This window comes from Schistocerca americana, chromosome 1 (assembly GCF_021461395.2).
Source record: "Schistocerca americana isolate TAMUIC-IGC-003095 chromosome 1, iqSchAmer2.1, whole genome shotgun sequence".
NCBI classification, from domain to species: Eukaryota; Metazoa; Arthropoda; class Insecta; order Orthoptera; family Acrididae; genus Schistocerca; species Schistocerca americana.
This window is the reverse complement of record NC_060119.1, coordinates 533,323,470-533,350,745: the sequence shown is the minus strand read 5'-3', so window position 1 is coordinate 533,350,745 and position 27,276 is coordinate 533,323,470. Positions and strand designations below refer to the sequence as shown.

The window sequence follows — 27,276 nt, the reverse complement described above, 5'->3', positions numbered from 1 at the left end:
CAGTCAGCTTGTTGTATCTTTGGTTGACGAGTCATGTACATTGAGAGATCTCGTAAAGATAAGTGTTTCATTGAGTAATAACAATTAAGGCAATATTACACCATAAATAAGTAAATTAATATCTATTATAAGCTATCAATTGAAGATTTCACATTTATTTGCATATTGTGTGCAAAAAGTAAACAGTTCATAGGCACAAATTCTGGACTAGGTTTTGTTTACGTTATCATATACTGTGAGTTACGTGATTATTTAATAAAGTACAGTTTGTTTTGTTTAGTGTATTCTTACACGCTATCCATTTAATTCTCTAATAAGTAGCCAAGGTGAAAAGTTCAGAAATAAGTGAAAAGTTCATACAGGGTGAACAGTATTTAAACCAACAAACTCTGGGAGGTTGTAGGGGACATGAAAACAAATATTTTCCCCTAATGTCATTTTTTCTTATGAGGATTATTTAAACTGGTGGAGGCCGTATTACGATCTTCAGCTGTAGGTAACTGCTGTCCACCAGTGTAGTAGTGCATTGTCTCTGTTTTCTAATCGAGCAATATACCTGGAGTGAATACACTGATATAGTTGGTGCGTACTACGGACAAGCTGCACAGCAGGCTTATCAACAACAATACCCTAATCGCTGTATCCTGCATCATACGACATTTGCTGCTGTGTACCAACGTCTATGTGAGACCGGGTCATTTAGCAGATTACTTGGACAGGGACGCCGTCGCACGGTAAGAATGCTGCAATTTGAGGAAGCTGTCTTGCAGCATGTGGAGCGGGATCCTCCATTCAGCACTCGTGCAATTGCATGTAACATGGAGACGAATCAGACGAATGTTAAGAACAGTCCTTCGAGAGCAGTTGTTATGTCCATTTCACTTACAGTGTGTCCACAACCTGGAACCAGTTGATTATCCACCCAGAGCACAGTTTTCGCAGTGGTGCCTGGAACAGTGTGAAATGCATTCTACATTTCCATCCTCTGTGTTGTTTACTGCTAAAGCAATGTTCGGGTGTGATGGAGTCTTTAACATGCAGATTTCGCATGTTTGGAGTGACTATAACCCACATGCACAGTTACTAGCGCTCATAAAGTGCGGTTCTTCGTTAATGTGTGAGTCGGTGTTGTTGGGGCTGTTTAATTGGGCCATATCTGCTACCTAGGCCATTAAATGGCATACTATTTTCTTGCCAGAGCATTGCCAGTATTGCTGGAAGACGTCTCGCTCACTACAGGACAACGCATGTGGTTCCAACATGACAGGGTCCCGGCACATATCAGTCATCTTGTGCATCAATTTGTGGACTGACAGTTCCCAGAGACATGGATTGGCAGAGGTGGTCCTTTACCATGGCCTGCTCGATCTCTAGATATGTCCCCTCTGGACTTTTTTGTGTGTGGAGAGATACACAACCTTGTTTACGCAACTCTAGTTGCATCAGAGGAGGATCTGGTTGCCCGGATAGTAGCAGCATCAGGAACAATTCAGGATACTCCTGGGATTTTTGCCCGTGTCAGACAGAACATGATCCTATGGTGTAACCTTTGTTTACATGCCAGTAGAGACATTTTTGAAAATCTACTGTAATTGAAATTAGGTGGTGTCAATGTGTTGTCTCTTGGTCAAAAAAAAAAAAATGGAATAGTGTTTGTTTGTTTAATTGATTTGCCGCCAGAGAAATCTTCCTCTATCGATTTAAATACTCCTCATAGGGAAAAATATTTGTTTTGATGTCCCCTACAACCTCCCAGAGTTTGTCGGTTTAAATACTTTTCACCCTGTATAGTGTAGACTCAGTTCTTTGTTTACTTTTGTTTTGTCATGTAATCAATACAGATTTAATCATTTCTATTTCTCCAAAGTTTTGAATATGAATTGAGCAGTGTAGGAAGTTATTCTTTTTTAATTTAGACTAAAGCTAAAATTTGTTTGCTTTGAGTGAGAAGTGTACAACTTACTGTAGGATTTTTAGTTCTGGAGTGTGGAGTGAGGGTTGTTGCAGTTTCTTTCATGTGGGTGACTGTAGCAGCATGGGAATTGGGGAAATAAACAAGGTTCATTGGTTGTGTAGGATTTTCTGCAGAGATAGGAAGATAATGGCAAAATAAGATCAGGAAAGGTTAAGGGGGAAGAAGGGAAAAGATAGGTGTGAAGTGATAACAGGTTATAGAAGAAATAGGAATAGGACTTTCTCAGACAGCATTGTTGTCAATGTGGAAAATGGGTTTGATCTGTCATCACAGCTGGAAACTGATGAGCCACAAGTAGGTGTAGGAGTAGACAGGACACAACGAACTTTCAAAAAGTGTTTGAGAAGTAAGAAGACAAAAAAAGTTGTGAAGAAGAAGAGTTTCGTTGTTAGGTAGTTCACATGGTAGAGGTGTTGGCTACCCTAATTATTCAATTGAGGGTGACTTGGTAAAGACAGTTTCAGCAACATGAGATACTGGCGTCAGGCTTGTATTTGTTCTGAGGTGCCATGACCGGCATCGTTTAAACTGTTCTGTTAGGAGAGTTAATTTAGAGGTAAGACAGCCGCTTGAATCAGGTATGGGGTCTCATACCGGTGTGGTTCCTGTTGACTCTATCAATAGGTGGGACTGTACTAGGCATGGCCTTCACCTCAGCTGAAAAGGGAAGGGAAAATTGTCTGGGCCAATAGCAAATAATGTAAAGGGGGGGGGGGGGGGGGAGGGGGAGAGAGACACTATCACAAGTACTAAAGTACCAGTGGTTACAAGTGACACAACAGCAGTTTTGTAGGGCAGGAAGTGCAGAAACAAAAGATGTACAGAGACAGGCTGAAAATGAAATTCACATTGATGAAACAGGCAGCCAGAAAGCAAATTTTAATGTACACAGTTCATGCAGACAGCCTCTGATTGAAACTGGAGATATTAAAAAATTGACAGAAAAATTAGGCTCATCTAGTTGTAATTCAGCTAGTGCACAAAATCAGTTATCCTTATTGCATTAGAATATGTGAGGGCTAAAGGATAAACTTAATGAGTTGCTTGTTTGTGTTGAAGAATAGGAGTTGAGCAAACCAGTTGAATCTGCCTCTATGAACATCATGTGACCACAGGTATAGATATGTTAAAAGTTGTAGGATTCAAGTTAAGTTCTTACTTCTATGGAGAAAATATGGAAGAAGGAGGAGTTGCCACATTTGTCAGAAACTGTTTTGGTATCAAGAATATTGACATTAATAAATTTTTCTTAGAGCAGCACTTAGAAGATTGTGCTACAGGAATAGTATTTCATAATAAGTCCTTTATAGTAGAATGTATATACAGGGCACCTGCAGGAAACTTTCACCTCTTCATAAAAAATCCGGAAGCTCTGTTGTCCCATCTCAAAGTAAAAAAAAATAGTGGTTGCTGGTGATTTTAATGTGGATTTATTGAAAAGCTCTGTCAGTGAATAATTTTTGCAGTCAGTAACAGTGTCATTCAGTTTGATTTCTAATGTTAACATTGCTACTAGGGTATGTAAATGGTGCGAGACTGCTTTTGATAATATCTTTGTAGACAAATCTAAGAAAAGAAGTTGTATCACAAAACCAATAGTACATGGCCTATCTGATCATGACATGCAGCATCCTGTGTTAAATGTTGAAACTTGTCAGGATATAACATGAATTAATCTAAGTACAGGACAGTAGTAAATCAGTCAAAAATTGAGAATTTCAGAGATTGCTCTAAGGCATGAACTGGATACATGTTTACAGTACTTCTGACTCAAATAGAAAATATAAAGCATTCATTAAAAAAGTTGTGTCCTCTTCTGAAAACTGTTTTCCCCTAAAGGTAACTCAAATCAAACAGAAGCCTAAAAATAAGCTATGGATTACACAAGGAATAAAGATGTCATGTGGGACAAAAACTAGACTGTACTTCTACCTAGGGAGAGTACTGCAAAATATTGAAGCAAGTAAACCAGAAATCTAAGCAGCTTTACTATGAGAGAAAGATAATGACATCAGGCAACAAAACAAAAACTATTTGAGGTATAGTGAAGACGAACAGATAGCTCTAAAAATAAATGAGGCATTGGTAACAAGTGCATGCGGTGTTGCTAACCTTATAAACAAGTACCTTGTTTCTGTTACTGACAGTTCGGAGTTATTAGGTTAGATAAACAGTGCAATGGAGTATCTGAGACCAGTCTTTACAAATAACATCAGTAAAATGGAAATGACACTGACATCTACGAAAGAAGTAGCATCCATCATAAAATCCTTAAAATCAAAGTGTTCTAGTGGTTATGATAACATATCAATGAAGTTAATTAAATAGTGCTCATACAAGTTGAGTTCTATCTTAAGTTATTTGTGTAATCAGTCTCTTATCAGTGGAACATCTCCAGACTGTCTAAAATGTGCTGAAATTAAGACTTTACAAGACTTAGTGAATCCTCCTGCGCTGTGAAGACCTGCCTCAGTGTCGGTGTGGTGCCTGGTTGACTGTGGATCATCTTCTGGTGCACTGTCCCACGTTGACCGCCCAGCAATGTAATCTTGGGTTACCTGACTCGTTGTCACTAATTTTATCTGACAATGCCTCATTGGTTGATTTAGTTTTATGTTTTATTCATGAGGGTGGGTTTTATCATAGGATCTAAGTTTTAGCACATGTCCTTTGTTCCTCTGTGTCCTCCACTCTAGTGATTTTAGGGTGGAGGTTTTAATGTGTTGCAGAGTGTCTGGCTTCTCCTTTTCATTCTCATGGTCAGCCAGCCATGGCCATCTGCTTTATTGTTATACTCTCTTCATCCAGTTTCTTGTGTTTCTGTGCTTTTCTTTCTTTTATCCATTTACATGTTTGTTGTCCTTCATCATTCTTGTGATTTTTCCTTTCATTCCGTTTTGTGTTGTCAGTCTCGTTTGTTTTATTCTCACACTTGTGGCATTGTTTTATTTGGAACAAGGGACTGATGACCTTGTAGTCTGGTCCCTTTCCCCCTCTTTGAATCCAACCAACCAACTTTACAAGGAGGAGGATAATGAGATACCATTTTCACTTCGGCTGGCTTTTTCAAAATATTTGAAAAGGTTATGTTCAAGCATCATCTTAAGCATCTGACTGCAAATAATGTAGTGTCCAAGTCACAGTTAGGGTTTCTTACGGATTCCTATATAGAGAAAGCTATTTACATGTACATTGAGAATGTACTTAATTCATTAGATAATAAGTTAAAAGGTACTAGCATTTTCTGTGATCTGTCAAAAGCCTTTCAACTGTGTGAATCACAGCATTCTCTTAAGTAAATTAGAATATTATGGTCTCACTGGCAGTGCTGCAGAATGGTTTGAGTCTTATCTGACTAACAGGGAATAAAGGGTGTCATTGCAAAATACTTGTGCAGTAAGCAGTCAGTCTTCATCTGACCACATATATGTGGTGTTGCTCAATGTTCCCTCTTGGATCCGTTGCTTTTGCTTGTGTACATTAAAGACCTCTCATCTGTTACATTCCCAGATGCTAAGTTTGTTTGCAGATGATACAAACATTGCAATAAGAAGCAAGTCAAGTGCAAATTTAGAAATGGCTTCTAATCAATTTTTTTTTCTTATATTAATAAATGTTTAAAGCTGATTCACTGTCATTAAACTTTGAAAAGACCCACTATATGCAGTTCAGAACATTTAAGAGATTTTTATTTATTTATTTATACATGTCCAGAACATAAAATATCAAATATAATTTATCATACATATACACTCCTGGAAATTGAAATAAGAACACCGTGAATTCATTGTCCCAGGAAGGCTAAACTTTATTGACACATTCCTGGGGTCAGATACATCACATGATCACACTGACAGAACCACAGGCACATAGACACAGGCAACAGAGCATGCACAATGTCGGCACTAGTACAGTGTATATCCACCTTTTGCAGCAATGCAGGCTGCTATTCTCCCATGGAGACGATCGTAGAGATGCTGGATGTAGTCCTGTGGAACGGCTTGCCATGCCATTTCCACCTGGCGCCTCAGTTGGACCAGCGTTCGTGCTGGACGTGCAGACCGCGTGAGACGACGCTTCATCCAGTCCCAAACATGCTCAATGGGGGACAGATCCGGAGATCTTGCTGGCCAGGGTAGTTGACTTACACCTTCTAGAGCACGTTGGGTGGCACGGGATACATGCGGACGTGCATTGTCCTGTTGGAACAGCAAGTCTAGGAATGGTAGAACGATGGGTTCGATGACGGTTTGGATGTACCGTGCACTATTCAGTGTCCCCTCGACGATCACCAGTGGTGTACGGCCAGTGTAGGAGATCGCTCCCCACACCATGATGCCGGGTGTTGGCCCTGTGTGCCTCGGTCGAATGCAGTCCTGATTGTGGCGCTCACCTGCACGGCGCCAAACACGCATACGACCATCATTGGCACCAAGGCAGAAGCGACTCTCATCGCTGAAGACGACACGTCTCCATTCGTCCCTCCATTCACGCCTGTCGCGACACCACTGGAGGCGGGCTGCACGATGTTGGGGCGTGAGCGGAAGACGGCCTAACGGTGTGCGGGACCGTAGCCCAGCTTCGTGGAGACGGTTGCGAATGGTCCTCGCCGATACCCCAGGAGCAACAGTGTCCCTAATTTGCTGGGAAGTGGCGGTGCGGTCCCCTACGGCACTGCGTAGGATCCTACGGTCTTGGCGTGCATCCGTGCGTCGTTGCGGTCCGGTCCCAGGTCGACGGGCACGTGCACCTTCCGCCGACCACTGGCGACAACATCGATGTACTGTGGAGACCTCACGCCCCACGTGTTGAGCAATTCGGCGGTACGTCCACCAGGCCTCCCGTATGCCCACTATACGCCCTCGCTCAAAGTCCGTCAACTGCACATACGGTTCACGTCCACGCTGTCGCGGCATGCTACCAGTGTTAAAGACTGCGATGGAGCTCCGTATGCCACGGCAAACTGGCTGACACTGACGGCGGCGGTGCACAAATGCTGCGCAGCTAGCGCCATTCGACGGCCAACACCGCGGTTCCTGGTGTGTCCGCTGTGCCGTGCGTGTCATCATTGCTTGTACAGCCCTCTCGCAGTGTCCGGAGCAAGTATGATGGGTCTGACACACCGGTGTCAATGTGTTCTTTTTTCCATTTCCAGGAGTGTATATTACAAGTATTACAGAGAATATGTGCATATTTATATTCCATGTGCTGCCCAGAATTCCACTGCACAGACTGCATTATCATTGGCGATTATCAGATTGTCCACGGACACAGGTTCCAACAGTTTCCTGCAGTTGAGTATGTGCTGATGGTCGTGGGATTCACCACACCCACATAGTTTGTCCCCTGAGATGTATCCCCATTTCTTCATGTTCTCCTTGCACCGAGATATGCCTGTTCTCAGTCAATTGAGTACCTTACATGTCGTGTATGGGAGATGAAAGGTTCTCAATAAACTGAAATTTCCTTCCAGCGTGTTTATAACCTATGAAGACACGCAGATCGAAGTATTAAATTTCTGGGATTAAAACTCGATAATAAATTCAATTGGAAAGGGCAAACCACAGAATTGCTGAAGCACGCAAACAAGTCTGGATTTGCAGTGAGAATGATGTCAGATGTAAGAGATATAAATATAAAATCTTGCATACTTTGCTTACTTTCATTTCTATTATGTCATACAGGATCATATTCTGTGGTAACTGGTCAAACTGAGCAAAAGTTTTTAGTGCGCAAAGACATGTAATAAGACTTATGTGTGGTGTAAATTCAAAACCATCATGTAGAAACTTGTTCAAAGAACCACTGCTTCTCAGTACAGGGTGATTCAAAAAGAATACCACAACTTTAGGAATTTAAAACTCTGCAACGACAAAAGGCAGAGCTAAGCACTATCTGTCGGCGAATTAAGGGAGCTATAAAGTTTCATTTAGTTGTACATTTGTTTGCTTGAGGCGCTGTTGACTAGGCGTCAGCGTCAGTTGATGCTAAGATGGCGACTGCTCAACAGAAAGCTTTTTGTGTTATTGAGTACGGCAGAAGTGAATCGACGACAGTTGTTCAGCGTGCATTTCTAACGAAGTATGGTGTTAAACCTCCTGATAGGTGGTGTATTAAACATTGGTATAAACAGTTTACAGAGAATGGGTGTTTGTGCAAAGGGAAAAGTTCTGGACGGCCGAGAACGAGTGATGAAAATGTGGCACGCATCCAGCAAGCATTTGTTAGAGAATTGGCTGTTCCCTCAGCTCGAACAAGAAGCACGATTCATATTTCAGCAGGATGGAGCGCCACCACATTGGCACTTATCTGTCCGTAACTACCTGAACGTCAACTACCCAAGGCGATGGATCGGCCACCAGGCAGCCCGTGACAGAGCACTTCATCACTGGCCTCCAAGAAGCCCTGATCTTACCCCCTGCGATTTTTTCTTATGGGGGTATGTTAAGGATATGGTGTTTCGGCCACCTCTCCCAGTCACCATTGATGATTTGAAACGAGAAATAACGGCAGCTATCCAAACTGTTACACCTGATATGCTACAGAGAGTGTGGAACGAGTTGGAGTATCGGGTTGATATTGCTTGAGTGTCTGGAGGGGGCCATATTGAACATCTCTGAACTTGTTTTTGAGTGAAAAAAAACCTTTTTAAATACTCTTTGTAATGATGTATAACAGAAGGTTATATTATGTTTCTTTCATTAAATACACATTTTTAAAGTTGTGGTATTCTTTTTGAATCACCCTGTATATTTATTCGTGAATGAAATTTGCTGCAAGTAATATATTTCTATTTCCAACCAGTATCTCAATACGTAGTATCAATACTAAGAATAAGAACAATCGTAAAGACCTAGCATCACTTATCTTGGTCCAGAAAGGGGTCCAGTATTCTGGAACACACATTTTCAGTAGAATGCGAGCAACCATTAAAAACTCGGTTTCAGGTAGAGCATAGTTAAAACTGAGTTTGAAAGATTTTTTGATAGGCAACTCCTTCAACTCTATAGACAAGCATTTTAACAGGGGTTGTTATACCAACATAAATTAAAGTGTCTGTTAGATTTCTGCTTTGACAGCACTTGGTCACAATAGTCAAGACTAGGTATTTTGTGCATTATAAATTTATTAAAAGGGCAGAACTATGTTTCATTCTGACAGTGTATTAATTCTGTAAATATTAGCAGTTTCAGTTTACTGTACTGTATTCATCTATTTTGGCAATGTCCTGTCAAATGATCAGGGTTGTGAATATTATATTTAAATATTTTATGGTTTTTTGTGTTAGACTTTCTGACTTGCTCTACACTCATGAGAATCATCTCATTTTTGTGTCTGTGGAATGAAAATTGGATCATGTGATCTAATTTAATCTAATAAATGATGCTATACACATAGTAGGTTCAGTAAGTTGCAGGACTACCTCAAAATAAAATACAAAATAAGGTTAGAAACTTAAAATAGTTTTTGTTTTCGACATGGATCCATTCCTTTACCTCGCAGTTGTACCATCAATTGTAAAAGATCTGGGACACCTGGGCAAAAGATTTGATGAAGTATTGTTGAGTTTGAGTAAATTACTTGTTTCTTTACTGCTTAATGTGGCCATAAAAATATTTTTCCTTAGGATAGTAATTTGCACAAACACCATACAGGACACAAACTTTGCCTTCTTGTTTCCATGGAGTTCCTTATTTTGGTGCAAAGCTCTTCAAGAATCTCCTGATGTAATATACACCAATTTAAAAGAAGAGAAACGGGAAAATTTCTGTTAGCTGAACGGCAAGTAGCTATGTTCATTGCAAAGTAGCACAATATGTGTTAGTTGACCACAGTATTATTGCACTCAGGTGTGAGGACACTTCAGTCAGCTTATCTTGGTATTCAACTAGGACATGTTGAACCACATGATAGTATAGGCATAACTATCTTGAAGTCATTCACAGTGTGATGTGTTTTCCATATGGCAGCTCTGTAGCTGTTTACTGCAACATCACTGTGTGTTTCCGATAACAGCCACGGGAGGCCAAGTGCAGTAATATTGTGATCAAGTTGTAGTGGTGTGTTGTATGCAGACCATTGATGTTGCAGATGTAGATGACAATTTTCTTTGAAAAGCAATGTATTCAAATAAATATTTACAGAGTGGTGTGAGGTAATGAGAGCCTATTTAATGTAATTGAGACAGTGTCAGTCTCTACAAAGTAGTGACTTTATCTCTTAATGTATTGGCTTAATGTTGCTGGCATAAGGTGAACAGCTTTAAAGAGCATAGTAATGGTTTATTGTCAGCTTAGTGTGGAAAATGAGTTTCTGAGAGTTACTGTGCTTTTGTTAATATGTACCTTCACTTGTTCCACATTCTCTCTTCCTTTTTTGTGGAATGAGGGAGCTATATCTGTTGCTGGTTTGTTATGTTTCACTGTTTGTGATGGTGCAGTGGTTAGTATACTGGATTAGCATTGTTACAGCAGTGGAACAAACAACTGTACAGCCTAGTTTTCCCTAGGTTGCTTATAGGAAATGTCAGCAAGGTTCCTTTCCCCTTCCCATGCTTTGCCCAGTCCGAGCTTATACTACATTGCTTATGTTCCCATTTTTGACTGGATGTTAACCCGTATCTTTTGTCAATTTTTTTTCTATTTTTTACAATACCCCTCCCCCCTCCTTACATCTTAGAGAGAGAGAGAAAATTTCAACAAGATCATATATTCACTCCCATACACCCATTTCTCCAGTTAATCCAATTTCTCAATGTCATATAATACCATCCTAATGCTTCCTCCTCCCTCCCCCTCCCCCTCTTACCCTTCCTCCCTCCTCCCTCTCTCCTCCACTTTCTTTCTGTAGAAAAATACTCAGGAGTGCACAGCTGCCAGACTTCGTGCTTGAGGCTGTTGATATTTGTGAGGCGACAGTGGAAGTTCCATATAAGTACTTTTTTTATTTTCCTCTTTGGTAATGATATACATGTGTGCATGTACATTATTGTTAGAGCTATGTTACTTAATCTCCTGGATGGTTTAATAGAAAGTAAGGCTGTCCATGCTAATAGTGGGAGATGGCACTGTCATCCTTGTTGAACAAGCCGTTGAAACCATACTATTACTGATGACATCAATTGCAACACGATCCATAAGTATTGTAACATTTTGGTTGGGCTAATGTGTTTTCTTTAGTTTTATATTAAATTCCTCAATTGCTGGAATGAATTACTAGATACAAATGCTCCTCAACATGATTCTTTATCTCGCACCCATCTCATGATTTTAATTTCTAGCATGATACAGTGTATTAGGTTAAAATATGTTTCCACTTGGTGTGTTCCCTGTCTTTTTTTATAAATATTTGTTGTTATAAATGTGTTGAAATTATGTCATGTTCTACTGTGCAACAAATCTCACTTTTCCAAATTTCTCATCACTGCTGCCTTTATGTAAAGATGTCTATATTGCTGATTTAAAACAAATCTCATTCCCATTCTTCACATTAAGATCTCAAAGTAAAATTTTCACTTCCTCTAAATATAGTTAATGCTTTTAAACTTAAGAGTTTATTCTGTAACTTAATTTTTCTGGAAGTTAAGAGATGGTCCATGTAGTCAGTAACACACATTGCTAAACAAAATGAGAAAATGATTTTTGTGTTTGGAGAGATGTTGAAGAAAGGAATAAGCATCTAAAAACTCATCAAAATTTAAGTCATTACACATTGTTCAATGAAGAGGACTGCCCGCTCCCTTCTTGCACCAACTGGAACATTCAGTGTGCTTTTGGGTATTGATTGGTTGTGTCTGTGACATTTTTACACCAGGGGACCCAGATAAGGAAGGTCAGGAGTTAGTGAATACTGCCATAAGAGTTAATATTTGGAACTTTTGCAACAGATTTTTGACACCTATCTGTTATAAGTAAGATGAAGCTGTTCTTGGCTTCAAGTTTGGGTTTGCACACTGTAGTGTTTCATGAGGCATGATCCTACTGGAGGTGGTACGCTCTTGCCTTTCTTTAGTCTTCAAACTGACTTACCCTGCCAAGATGATCTACAGTTTAACTCAGACTCTGAAACACAGTGTAACTTCGCATTTTTCAGATTAACAAATCATTTACCTACTAGGTATTGAACCCTAGGCCTTTGAAGTAGTAGTGTGACACTAACTGTCGGAGCCACATGACAATGTATATTCTCACAGCATGACCATAACTTAACCATTTACTCGTCCCCATCTCTTCTTGAGCAGTATTATAACAGGCACATTGATGACTTTATAAGATTTATTCTTCTTCTCACAAGTGAAACCAAATACTCACCGGTATTATTAGCTTCAGGAGATATTATATGGAACAGTCACTTAAGCACTTTGAGAGGATACACATTAGCTGAAGGAGAAGCTTTAAAAAGATTTGATGGTCATTTTACAGAACAGCAAAATGAATTTTTTCAAATTTTTCAGTGAGACCTTCGTAAAAGCTAGAAGGAATGGCCACTGGGATTTATGGGTATTGTGACCCACACATAACCTGATTCGTCAGCTGAAGCCTGTTCATTTTTAAGGCTGTGCCTCTGCTGGCATCACTCTGCGTCTTGTGGATTTCGAAACCTCCCTGGTTGCACATTCAGTGTTCATTTAATGTAATGTCTCCCAAAGAAAACACTCCTTTAGTCTATCACCCAAATACAAAGAGGAAGTAATGTCATTCATGTAGCATAAAATTCCCCATGTTTCTTACATCCATGAATACAGTATAAAAGTATGTACTGTTTCCAGACACAATTTTGTGAATCTAGGACTCAGGAATTTCGACTTCTTACTACCAAATATTGTATTATACTTCAGTGTGTAAGAAAAGAGGAATTAAAACTTTCATGACATAGTAGAGACTATTGTAGCAGCCTGAATAATGTTCATAGGTTGAATCTATCAACTTAGTTCTCATCTGGGATAAGGATGTAAATAATAGTTGCTAATAGAATGTGCTCAAAATACACTGACAAAAAAGATGAAGCATCCAGAATATATAGATGGATGTCAGTGAAAGTTCATCTATGTGCACATGGCAACAGGTATATAAATGATTGGCACTGCAGTTATCTGTGTCAAGTAGAATGGCAACCAGAGAGTATATTAGTGTTCTTCATTTTATTGTTGTTATCAGGCTTGTTAGGGTATGCAGGATGAGTCACGTGAAACATTAGAACCTTTTTATGTCCTGAATGGTTACAGATATCGAAATGAAGTTTTCCACAGTTGATACTACGATGAAGGGCACATCAAGGTTATTTGTGGCTAATGCTCTGAACTCGTATCAACCCAGATGTTGAAATAAGTATTTTTTCTAATGAAACCATACACTCTTCATAATTGCATTCAGTAGCTCTTGGAAATGCAATTACAGTGAAGCAGCGCTTGCTAGTACTGTCGTAGAAACCTTTCACAAAGTAGTCTGACAAATGCAGTGGAATTTGAAAGTAATGTGGCCGGGAGTGGGCTATTGCGGTATAAACACTGCCCTGCAGAGGTCTCATTCCAGGCTCCATCATTATATACAGCAAGACAGGCCTAAGCTACTTACACAAAACATCATTTCCTGTACGACATAGGTACAGAGTCAGCTATAATTTTACTATATGGAGCTGTGGCATATGCTAGCCTCTGGTGCATCAGATTGGGTTTAGGAAAACTCTTTCAAACGTGCATACATCTTCATGTTCTTGTGGAAATATATATAGTTTCATCAGGCAGTTTTCCATTACCATTTCAACAGCATTTGTTTGACACTTGTCATATGCAAGTGGCATGTCTAAGTTTGTATCATTGGCGTAAATGCTTACCTGCAAGAAATGCTGAAGCAGAAATGGTCTGCTGATAGACAACACAGCTGCTGCTAGTACTGCAGTGTTGACAAGTAAACAGTTGAAAGGCTTGATGTGATGGCGTAGCCTGGCAAGAGTGTGTGTAAAACACAATAGCCGATTTCAGCCAACTTTAGAAACTTTCTTGGATCCTTTTGTGAAGAGTTTCAGACTCTAATTAACAATCATTGTATCACTGTACTCGTCTTCTTAAGTTCTTTTGTATGCTGTTAAAAAGTATATAATTCTACTTTTAAAACTTATGCTGAAGATTCTATACTACATGCCTCTTAGTGTACTATCATTTGCCGCAAACCTCACTTCGAATCTGGAATCGTTCACACAATAAAGGGGATGTTATGTCTTATGTGACTCACCCCTTATTAGGGGCACAAACAGTAAAAGATGTTGAGCGATTGCTGTGAAGCACATGGAGATGTGTGAGACGGAGTTATCAGCACCTGACAGAGTCTAAAAGGGGCCTCATTGTGGGTCTCGATTTGGCCAAATGGCACAGTATCCAAATTTCTGGGTTATTTAAACATGACAGTGGCCCAGTGTTGGGCTGCATGGGAATGTGAGGGCAGGCACACTCATCAAGGTTCCAGTCGACCATGTCTAACCACAAGAGAGTACCACCATATTGTGCACCACATGCAATTAAATCCTTCATCTGAATTGCCATCTGGGAACAAGTAATGGACTTTCTGCAACATTCTGTGTCATCCCCTACCACTGAATGCAGATAAGCAGCAGTTGGACTATGAAATTATTACCCCATGCATATGCTGCTGTCAACACCACAACACAAGTTCCTACTTTCAGAGCAGTGCCTTGACTGGACTGCTGATGAATGGTGTCACATTGTGTTCAGCGATGAATTGCATTTGAGCACTGCAACATGTCTGCAGGTGTGGCAGCGGCCTGGGGAGAGATCCCATTCTTCAGTTGTTTTGAGGAGGCACAGTGGTTCTATCCTGGTGTCTTGGCGTGGGAAGCCATCAGATATAACTTCACGTCACAGTTGGTGGTGTGAGGAAACTCTGATGGCACGACGACATGTCATGGGCATCATGTGCCCTCATATGTTACTTCTGATATGGCAATATTGCGGTGCCATTTTCCAACATGACATTAAATGTCTGTATGGTACTGAGATTCTCTGGTGGCTGGCAAGATTCCCCGATCTGTCCCGAACAGAACATTAGTGGCACCAGCTCAGACTTCAGCACTGTCCCGGTGCCAGTATTCAGAGTATCAAGTACCAGTTACAACAGTTGTGGTCCAGCTTGCCTCAGTAGAGGGTATAACTGCTTTATGAAACTCCTCTCAACTGAATCAGTGCTTGGATCCAGGCCAGAAAAGGGGGGGAGGGAGGGGGTGGCAGCGTCATATTGGTAAGTAGCCTGTGCTTTTTAAATTTCACTTGATTTTTGTAATCAGTAACAGCCTCTGAACCCATGATGTTCCATTTTTGTTCCTTCAGCTCCTCTGGTTGCTTAACTTTTTCTTGGCAGGCCTACCCATGTAGATGGCATGGCATGGCAGGGTGCAGTGCTAGTCGCACAGAACTGTGGAGCTACAGCTAGTGAGTCTGAAAAAGATTCTATTTACAGGTTACATCAGTAGCACTAATTACTAGGCAAATGCATATCTTCAAAATCAATAGCATTTGACTAGAATACCAGAGAAAAAGCATTAAATAAACAATTAAGATGGCCACTCATAACAAACAAAGCACACAGCACAGCAGTCGACAGATAAGTTAGAAATAGAAATGAGTCTGGTATTCACAATTTTGAACAGTGTGGTGAATTACCTTTTGCAGTTCATTTCATCTTTCTCTGTTGTTAAAAGAAATGAGTAAACAATGTTTTTCAGAAATTTGGTGCACAGGTGTTTACTCCATAGGAATTTCCTCCTCCTTCATATATCTGTGATATGTGTAACACAGAGTGTCAAATGCAGTTCTTACAGGATACAGTGTCCATGAAGAAATTGATAAAGAAGCTTTACAGGTCTCTTTCAATCTAAAAAGATTTATTTACTGTCTGGCCAAAACTCACATGTAAGTACAAAAAATTGGAAGACCGGAAGGTACAACATGGTAGTTTGCAGAAATAGTGCAGCTAGTATAGGAATGCATCAAAATACACAACTGTATGTAGAACAATGAGTAATATTTGAAAGTCACAATATTATAAATTATTTCATGCTGAAATCACATATGGAAAATACACAGCAATGTTTGTATTCCTTCTGAGTCCCAGCCAGAGAGAAATATATACATGTATATTAGATATGACACATTGCACCAAACAGTTTTTATAACTCTTTGTGACATTCAATTACTGTGATGTGAATAGTGAGCAGGTAGGATACATCAGACAAAATATTTCTTCCGAACTAAAATCTTCCATCACTAGCCTACAGAGATGAATTGTGCTTAACACTTAGTTTTAGTGAACAGATCATTGATATCACAATTCAGTCCAGATTTCATTCAAATACAATATAAATGCATCAGGTTGGATTCTTGTAGGAATTCATGTTGAACACACTCAGTCTTATGAAGAGGCTTCTGAATGCAATTTAAACTGCATCCCAACTTTTGATGATGATTAGCAAAATTCCATGTATCATGATTCTTGTCTTTTCATTGTGGTCCTCATTTGGTTTTGTGATTTCAGTCTGATATTTATTCTACAGTGACTGATTTTGCGAGATTTCTTGGACAGTCAACATTGCAGCCACGCAAAACAGCTATATGGTATGACAGCAGTTGCATAGGAATAACTGTCAAGATCCCCTGAAGAAAGAAATACACACACACATTAATTACTGGCTACTACTGTCTGTTCATCTAGATGGTGAACTTGCTCTTATTACACACGTTACAATTTAAATGTTTCTGAGCAGTATGATCAGTTAATTTTATATACAGTTGTAAAATAATTACCTGCAGACAATCCACAGTGCGAGGAACTTCAATTACCCTTGACGCAAAGCTTTGTGTCTCCTTGTCACCCTTCTCACATATAACAATAGGTCGGCCTTCTCTTGCCGTTACTTGCTGAAGAGCATTCATGCACTTCTGTAAATCCATAAAGCAGAGTGAACAGAATATTACAAATTTAATCAAATCTGTTATAGTAGAAAGATGCTAATAAGTACAAATTTTATTTATGGACTTGTAAAGAATTTTGTGATCTGTATTTAATAACAAACATGAGTGCTGATGCTCACATAATGTACATCTCCAAGCTAGATTATGCTCAATTGTGAAATTTTATTCTGTATTTGTACTCAAATCATGTTTTATATCCTATATTGGGTTTTGATTTCAGTGTTAAGAACTGACAGGTGACAATATGAGTGGCAGAATATAAACAAATTACTGTTGTGTTTTTACATGTATTTACTGTGTGGTGTGGACACAGTTTCTGCTTGTTTCAAGTACGGAATAGTGGCTTTATTTTTATGCATTTATCAAATTTGCTTAAAAATGACATGATAGCAGTTGCAATAAATAAATTTGACAGCTGTCCCCCTGCTCGTAAGTTAGAACTACTTGATTAAAAAGCAAAAAACAGAAACACTTTTGATATTACACAAAATTTGCCAGATAATGACTCTGCACTGGCCTATATTATTGTGGCAGCAAATAAGTGTTATGAAGGACTGAGGGACACAGTGAGTCTCCACTGCCAAAAACACAATTTGCATCTCCAGAGGATATTATGTTACATGATACCCATGATTTTTGTGTTATATCATACTATAACTGATTTGAGTTTTTCCGCTCGACATCAATGTATCAAAAGTTAACAGAAGAAAGTAGAACAGGTACTTGGCTACCCTACCCCACTGCCATCAACAGGCATTTATCATTTCATTTTTGTTCAGCTTGCTTCAATCCCTGCCTCTCCATATTTTGTGTGACAATTTTGCATTTTGTAGTTTTCTCCTTCACCAAACATTTCTGCACCTCCGTTATGTATGTATGTCTTCTTTAAATTCGAGTTTATCTTGCTTTTTATCCCTGATTATAATGATTTCTGACTACTTTTCTTTACAATTTACGATATGAAAGAGCCTAGTAGTGTCAATATTTGGATGATTTCTATTTGTGCCTAACTTGGGTACCACCCACAAACAGAAAATTTTTTATTTATTTATTTATTTTTTTAAATATACATTTCTCCTGTTTTTGTCTTGTAAGAGCTATAAGCAAATGAAGAGGACCCTTTGTGTTCCTCCTTATAACGACTTGTTACAGTATTGTATTCACTCATATTTAAAATTGAGATTTAATGTAAAATTCAGACTGAGTTTAAAATGATTCAAGTATACTATTGTTATTTGTTTTCCCTCAGTTCTCATTACATCTTCTGGTTATGTAACTGTTTGAATGGTAATTTACAGGACCAGTAAAAATCACAATCACAAAATATGTGAGTAGTTAAACACTGATGTAACTGGTACTTCATCTGTTATTGGTCTCTGCCTTGAAGTGTATTTTAACAGTGAAATTAATAAATTTTTGATAATATATTGTAATTGAATGTATAAAAAATCTACTCACCAAGCGGCAGCAGGACAACACGCGTATTAAAAAAAAAAGTCTTACTTATGCAGGCGTGGTATTCCAATACAGTTGGAGAACCTCTGCAATGTTCTTTATACGTGAATTGTCTTGCCACCACTGGGTGCGTAGAGTTTTTTGTGTATCTAATTACATTTGAACATTATTTTGTAATTTATATTCAAACAATGTGTTAATGTATCGCATAGTCTCAGTAGATGCACACATTAAAATTGTGATCTGTCTCTAGTAGTACTGACTAACATATTTAAGATGAAAACACATTCTGTGAGCTCTGAACTCAATATCTAATATGCATTTTTTATTTCTACTTATGTTTTAGCTACTCTTAGTGAGTAAAATACTTATATTCAACTTACAACGTATACAGGATCCCTCATAACAATCATTATGACAGGCATCTGTTTATCAACCAGGGCAAGTGGTCCATGTTTCAATTCTCCTGCCATGATCCCTTCACTGTGCATGTAAGTCAGTTCCTTCACTTTCTGTTACAAATGAAAACATTCAAATCACAATCATGAAATAAAAATGTTGGGGGGGGGGGGGGGGGGGGAGGCGAAAGTGCGGGGCAGGACACTTCACTGAAGATAAGAGCTATAAATTACGAAGATGTTTTATAGTTAAGTTTTTCCATGAGAAACATTTAACAACATGGGAAGAATTAATGCTATTATTTGTACTGTATCCATATATTATAATAAAAATAGCAATGCTCTTTATGAAGTTTACATAATGAGCTCCTCAAATATCATGTTGATTTTTTGTGAGGGTCCACACCTACAGTAAACATTTGAAATGTTAAAACAATTCTTCCACCTTCGCCTGTTTCTTCTTTTGTTTTGTTCGTGAATCTTTCTCTATTTCCATCAAGAGGGAAATTCAACATAGAAAACTAGTAAATTATGAGACAGAATTGCTAGCCAGTGCATACCTTCAGGATGTAAAATAGTGTAAGTACTGCCAGTAACACATATAAAAGTAAAAAAACATGGCACTATCCTAGCTTTAGGAATTGTGAGTTCCTTCCACGTAGCGTAATATCAAGTACAAACTAACATTGTGTTAACAGTGAAGAAATTGAAAAATACATTTCATAAAGAACATCCACTGGTGACATCACTGCCCACTGCAAGACTGAACTGCCTACATAGCCTTGGTCACTCACACATCTGTGCAGTGGCACTTGTCTCTGAGGTAGTTTGTTCGAGTCCTGGTAGTAGATGAAATTTTTGTTGCTAGTATTTTGCCAGTGAGGGGAGGAGAAGTGGCAGTGTAAAGTTTCTAATCACCACAACTTGCACCAATATCTTGGATTAAATTCCAAACCTCTTCGGAGTGTATAATGAAGTGAACATGTGACGCTGTTGAGAGCTGTATGGCCATCTGAGGGGGACATTTAGTACGGTGGCCCACTTGGTGCAGTTCAAGAGGACTAGACCTTGTAATGGCATCATGTTTCACTTATCATCATCATCATCATCATACACAGACACTATACTGTACATATATCCATTTCATTCATCCACACTCTGTTGTTGTTGTTGTGGTCTTCAGTCCTGAGACTGGTTTGATGCAGCTCTCCATGCTACTCTATCCTGTGCAAGCTTCTTCATCTCCCAGTACCTACTGCAACCTACATCCTTCTGAATCTGCTTAGTGTATTCATCTCTTGGTCTCCCTCTACGATTTTTACCCTCCACGCTGCCCTCCAATGCTAAATTTGTGATCCCTTGATGCCTCAGAACATGTCCTACCAACCGGTCCCTTCTTCTCGTCAAGTTGTGCCACAAACTCCTCTTCTCCCCAATTCTATTCAATACCTCCTCATTACTTATGTGATCTACCCATCTAATCTTCAGCATTCTTCTGTAGCAATACACACTCTATAAACATAAAATACTGGTTGGAATATCGACTATATTATGAAAAGGTAGATCACTACTCACTGTAAAGTTGCACATTGAGTTGCAAACAGTCACAATGAAAAGACTTTTACAAAATTAAAATATATGGTTCCATACATCCTTTCAGGTCTCAAACATACATGATGTGTATATGCAAAATGAGGTAATGAATGAAAACTTTTACCAAGGCCAGGATTCGAACCTGTGTCTCCTGCTCACTAGGCAGATGAGCTAACCACTATGCTACCCTGTCACAGTGACTTTGTTTGCACAACTGCGTGGACCACCCTTGCATGCCTCCCTCCTCAATCCAAATTCCCATTCATGCTCAAGTCCCCTTGGTATTTCCCCTAAACTTCATCAGCATTGCAGAGGCTCTCCAATTGTATTGGAATATCACCTCAGCAGCATGTAACAAAATTGGGTTCCTGCATGAAACCCAGACGTAGGTGCCTTTATCAAATACAGCTATACATTTCCAGAGACGTTTTAAAGTCTCAAATATCTATGATTTATACATGCAGACTGAAGTGGCAAATGAAAATTTGTACCTAGACCTGGATTCAAACCCAGGTCTCCTGGAACCATTAAAGTGCCTATGCCTGAGTTTCAGGCACAATCCCCTGTTGTGTCTTGTATTCCAGTACAGCAGGAGAGCCTCTACAATGCTGTTAGAGTTTAGCGGGAATACCAAGTGGACTGAGGCATCAATGGGAATTTGGATTTAGGAGGGGGCATGCTGGGGCAGTCGGTGCAGCTGCGCAAAGTCACCGTTTCAGGGTGGCATAGTGGTGAGCGCATCTACATAGTGAGCAGGAGGCCCAGGTTTGAATCCCAGCCTTGATACAAATTTTCATTAGTTGCTTCATTCTGCATACATACATCATAGACTATTACGCATTTGATCTTTTGGACAAAGCCTTCTTCAGAAAGGAAAACACACAGATTCATACAAGCAAGCACAGCTCATGCACACATGACTACTATCTTCAGCCACTCTGACCAGAATGCAACTATGTCACATCAAATGGATGCAGCAATCCTGAGTAGGGTGGGAATGGGAGAAGGATAGCAGGGTGCGAGAGGGGGAGAGAAATAAATCCTGCCTGCTGGAGCATGCAGGCACTAGATGGTGAAAGGAGAAGTCTGACAGGTGCAGTTTCAGGAGGCCGTGGGGGAAATTGAAATAAAGCATGTTATATTCAACCACATGTGATGCCACGGAGTGGTCCATTTTGCTCTTGGCCACAGTTTGGATGCCATACTTCATCCGCTTGGACTTCTTTTTCTACGTCTTTTTCTTTTATCCAATTCCTCTCACAACTTAACACCTTCATCTGCCCATTTCCTAGTCATTTACCACTTCCCCAATTCCATTCCTTGCTACCTTTCACTGGATCCCATCCCTCCTTTCACAGTGACTTTCACCTTTTCAAATTCTGCCAGTCCCTGTCTCTCACAAACCTGTACTGCAAAAACATATCTACATGGCACAGGCACCCCAGAACCACCTCTGCAAGATACTGGTACTGTGTAGTCTCCACTACACACAGAACATCCCTGCAATCGAAACCCTTGCACTCCAGTAACTGGAAGAGGCATTCCAGACACTCTCTTCGTCAGTTATCCAGCCTACTGACATCCTACTGCCTCCTAGGGGCACCACTATCCAGCTACTATCCTACCTACAGTGTTCCTTCTCGTCAGCCTATCATAGCAACCAGAACCTGCCTAGCTGTTGTTTTCAACTTGCCACATCCTCAAAACTCCATACCAACATTCCAGTAAATCCAGGGCCAAAACAATCCCAGAACACTGTTATTAATTTTCCACCAAAGTCCTCAGCTCAACAGAAGTTCCAGTCCTATCCAAAGGCTTCACCTTCAGCCCTACTCCCAAAGTTAACCATTGTAGACTTATCAAAGATGTACTGTCCTTCTCCCAGACTTCTTTGCCACCAATCCCTCCAACCGAAGCCAGCATAATTCCAACATTGAGTGTTGTCTTCTAAATGCTCCCCAGAAGTCCACCAACCCAAAAATCCTGGACAGCCCACTGTACCTTCTTATTGTGTTCCCACTGAAAGAATTTTGGCCTCCAACCAATCACCCAAAACTAGCCTCCCACATCAAAGATACCAACCACTTCCTTTACTGACTCTCCACCATCCCCATCCCTTTACCTCCTAGTTCCCTACTTGTCACTGTTGATGACACTTCCCTATACACCAACATCCCTCATGCAGGTGGTCTTGCCGCTAAACACTGCCTCTCCCCACTTCCTTCAGACTCCAGACTCATTACCTTATTCCTCATACACCTTACTAACTTTATCTTAACACACAACTACTTCTCCTCTGAAGCGAAAGTAGACATACAAATCCACGTCACAGCCATGGGCACCCGCATAGCACTTTCCGATGCCAACATGTTTATGGGCCATCTAGAGTAAATCTTCCAAGCCTCCCAAACGTCTGGTCTGGTTCAGGTTCAGTAATGATGTCTTCATAACCTGGACGCATGGCCAAAAAACCCTGTCCTCCTTTCTTCACAACCTCCCCATCTGCTTCAACTGATCCTCGCAGTGCAACTCATCACATAGTGAAGGGATTGAATGGTGGAGAGGTACATTAACATGAACTTAAAACTACTAGACACACAAATAAACACTTGTATGAGCTCAGTTACATTGTCTTCACACCGTGGCCAGACTGGACTATGTTGCCATGTGTTTTTTAGCTCCTAAGAACCAAATTACGTAGGTTGAACTAGTATGTTACATTTCTTGTTTGTGTGCTCTCCCACTCCCTAATGCTTAGATTACACAGTGAGTGGTTATCTTGATTAATTCAACTAATTTCAAGTCAGTGACTGAAACATAAAAATCACCCATCAAATTTTAATAACAACACTTTTCATTTCAAATTAAATAATATAAATTTGAGAGGCAAATTCATCAGTTATAAGAAGTTTATGAGTGGCAAGATAGTCACTGTTACATATCTTCATCAATACACCTTTACTTTATTGTGCTTCTTCCCATTCAATTCATGTATGGAGCACATGAAGAATGATTGATTGATTGAGCACCTCTGTGCACACTTGAACTAGTCTAATCTTGTCTTCACTATCCCTATGGGAGCTGTGCGCACAGCAGTTTGTAGTACACTTCTAGTTTCATCATTTAAAGCTGTTTCTTAAAACTGTGTAAGTAGGCTTTCTATAAGTATCTGCCAGTTCAGATTCTTCAGCATCTATGTGACACTTCCAAACTGCTCAAACAAACAAATGAGCAGTTGTGCTGCCTTTCTCTGTGTACGTACAGTATCCCCTTTTAGTCCCATGAGTCGCACAAGGGTTTTGTAAGCAGTCCCATTCGTAGACTGATGATGACATTTCCCTAGTATTCTACCAACAAACTGAAGTGTAGTTTATCTATAACTGCACCTGTGTGATCATTACATTTCATATACCTACAAATTGTTAAACCCAGGTATTAGCACGAGTTGAAAGATTCAAATTGTGACACAGTCTACATCCACAAGCCACGGCATGGCAGAGGATGTCTTATAGCACTACCAGTCATTTTGTTTCATGTAGGACTCGCAAATACAGTGAAGGAAAAAATATGACTGTCTGTATACTGATATTGTAGTCATAGCATAATACACTTTTCATTTCGTGAAGTTCATAACTTGTCTGAACATTTAAAGCAAGGTTTGAATGTTCACACTTTGAAACATTATCAGTATCTAATTGAACATCTCTGCAACTTTTCTCGGGCATTATTCATAATAGATAACTGCATCATATACAAAAGTCTGAGGTTACTGTTAATATTGTCTGCAGGGGCATTAATATCCATCATAAACAGCAAGAGCCCCAACATACTTCCCTGGGGCACCTGAAGTTCCTTCTACAACTGTTAGAGGCTCTCCAAGGTAATGCTGTGTCCTCCTTACCAATAAATTATTAATCCAGTCACAAATTTCACTTACTACACCATATGATCATACTCTCGATAATAAGCACAGGTGTGGTACTGAGTCAGATTCAGAAACCAAGAAATATTACATTTATCTGACTACCCTGATCCATGGGTATCAGTATGTCATGTGATAAAAGTAAAATTTGGGTTTCACATGATCAGTGTATTTGGAATCCATACTGGCTGCCATGGAAGAGGTTGTTCTGTTTGAGATAGTTCATTTTGTTAATGCTCAGAATATGTTCTAAGATCCTACAACAAATTGAAGTCAAGGATGTTGTATAGTAATGTAGTAGATCACTTCTGCTACTCCTTTTGTACCCGGGTGTGACCTGACCTTTCTTGCAACTGCTGAGCATGGTTTTTTGTTTAAACTCTGTTAAGGACTCCACTGGACCATGAAGCTTTTTTCAGTTTTAGTGATTTCAGCTGTTTCTCAATTTGTCACTGATCCTTGCAGTGATATGATAACGAAATTGGGGCAATTCTCATGAATTTTCCTTTGCAAACGAACATTTGAAAATGGAGTTCAGGACTGCATTTGCTTTGCTACCCTCAGTTTCAGTTCCTGCCTTGTCCATGAGTGCCTGGACACTAACTTTAGTACCACTAACAGCATTTACATTCATCAGATTGGGCTTTGTGGGAGATCTTTTGATAATATCTGTTACAGTAGTTACTGAAGGCTGCACACATTAATCTAAAAAAATAGGCAATACAAAAGAGTTCCTTCTAAGGAAAAAACAAAGTTAAAGTTAATTCTCCTGTATCGCTTTGCCTCACCTCACCTGATTACATGAATTTTTGTCCCATTCAATCTTTGCATGTGTTTATCCATTTTTTCCCATAGTGTTCAATAATATTGTTGTTCCAAAAATTAAAAAAGAGGAATGACAGGAAAAGATCCTTCGAAACACAAAAATGAAGGATGGTATGAGAGATGAAAAGGAAGATAAATATGTAATCTGCATGCTGCAAAAAGAAAAGCTATCTTCCGTAAAGACACTGATCACATAACATAGTGAAATTATGAAAGTAAAGCTAACAAATAACCACTAAACAGCTACAGTACTGTTGAATAATATGGATTTATATTCATGAAAAACTTAATCTCTCTCAGTATAAAGTTTGTAAGTACTTCAAGGATATAAATTGTCATTCACACTGTATTCTTTAACACACTATGTCTCTTTCCTACATGCACGTAGTTTTACAGATAAGATTTTACATTATCTGTTAAAAGATCTGACTGAAGTAGCATTTATTCAGCTGTGTATTAGTTTCTTATTTTTTCCCAAATATCATTCTCATTAGTAACTCTATACCTAATATTATAGCTGTTGTGTATTGTGGTTCATTTGTACTTACAAGAGCTCCCTCCATACAGGTTGCAAAGTTGTAACCTCGGCCCATAATCAGTAAAGATTTTTGGTGATACAGATCCTTGGCTAACTCCTTCACTTCATCATCGACTTCCAGAACTTCACGAATCTTTTCATCCAGATGTTTCAGTCCCTCAATGATCTGAAAGAATAATTTCTTTCTTAGAACTATGAAATAAAATGGTGTTACCGCTTGCTTACTAGATTTTACTTTGATTGCTTATTAGATTTTACTTATGAAAGTAGTCTCACATTTATTTTCTTGATGTAGTACATTACAATCACCAATAAAGGCTGGGGGAGAAGAATTGTTTGTCTCGTTTTTTATGCGAAAATAATGGTCTCTTGGGCAAGAACTGTATAGAAGAGGAACCAAGGTTTTATTTTTAAAAGTATGGATTTCTTTTCCCTTTTCTTATGGAAGAGTTATATGTGTTGTAACTTGAACTGACAAAGCAACTTACTTTCTTAGTTTTTTTATTGTCATTAGTTTAGATATGCAGTTTCAGTAACTGTACTTATCGAAAAGCCATTAATTAATCTTAGGGTGGTTATGGGTTTCGGGCTCCTCTTATGCAACGAACTATTTTATGTTTATTGAATTTCTTCAATAATTTCATAATCGTAATGTAGCATTTCTGGTTTACACATTTCTTGTGTTACTATGACTATGAACAGTTACAGTAAAAGTGTAATCATGCACTGTACACCAGAATACATAAATATATCTAAAAACAAAGGTGATGTGACTTACCGAACGAAAGCGCTGGCAGGTCGATAGACACACAAACAAACACACAAAATTCAAGCTTTCGCAACAAGCTTTCCTCATCAGGAAAGAGGGAAGGAGAGGGAAAGACGAAAGAATGTGGGTTTTAAGGGAGAGGGTAAGGAGTCATTCCAATCCCGGGAGCGGAAAGACTTACCTTAGGGGGAAAAAAGGACGGGTATACACTCGCGCGCACACACACACATATCCATCCACACATATCCATCCACACATATCCATCCACACATATCCATCCACACATATCCATCCACACATATACAGACACAAGCAGACATCTCACAAGCAGACATATTTAAAGACAAAGAGTACAAGACAAGAATACATAAATAGATTAGTGAAAAATAATTTTGTGCAGTGCAAGTGAAACTTGTAAATCGTGTGTTCTGTCATAAATGAAATACACTATTCACTATTTGTACTGAAGCTGACTCTGTACTTCAGCCCCAGCTACATCAAAATTGCAGTTTTCTTACTAACATATGACACTTTCAGAGCTAAAACATTGTGCAAATAATGTATGGGTTGAGAGAGGAGGAGGAGTGGGAAATATGAGGAAACTAGCATAACCTTTGAAAGAACAGGCTCATTCATTAGGCATTAAACATTTTGTGTCAAAACATATTGAGGAATAACTTCCAAAATTAATCAAATATTATGTGTATACAGTAGACAACAACAACAATATTCATGGTCTGGCATGATGCATAGTTCTGAGTTAGTGAAAAATCTGAGTCAGATTGAGATTTAGGCTATCAGAACTGAATTGCCATTACTGT

The 27,276-nt window shown here is 39.2% G+C and overlaps 1 protein-coding gene across 3 annotated transcripts in view; it reads right to left on the bottom strand.

The window, feature by feature from the left end:
- Positions 1–15,851: 15,851 nt before the first annotated feature.
- The window catches only part of LOC124605466 (glutamine--fructose-6-phosphate aminotransferase [isomerizing] 1-like), a 156,959-nt gene continuing 145,534 nt past the window's right edge, over positions 15,852–27,276 (bottom strand). For all 3 annotated transcript variants that reach the window (XM_047137170.1, XM_047137178.1, XM_047137187.1), the window contains 4 exons: positions 25,697–25,852; positions 18,794–18,922; positions 16,788–16,922; positions 15,852–16,637 (listed from right to left, as the gene is read on the bottom strand). In XM_047137170.1, the coding sequence (XP_046993126.1) occupies positions 16,527–16,637; positions 16,788–16,922; positions 18,794–18,922; positions 25,697–25,852 (531 nt within the window). In that variant the 3' untranslated portion in view covers positions 15,852–16,526. The remainder of the gene's footprint in view (positions 16,638–16,787; positions 16,923–18,793; positions 18,923–25,696; positions 25,853–27,276) is intronic.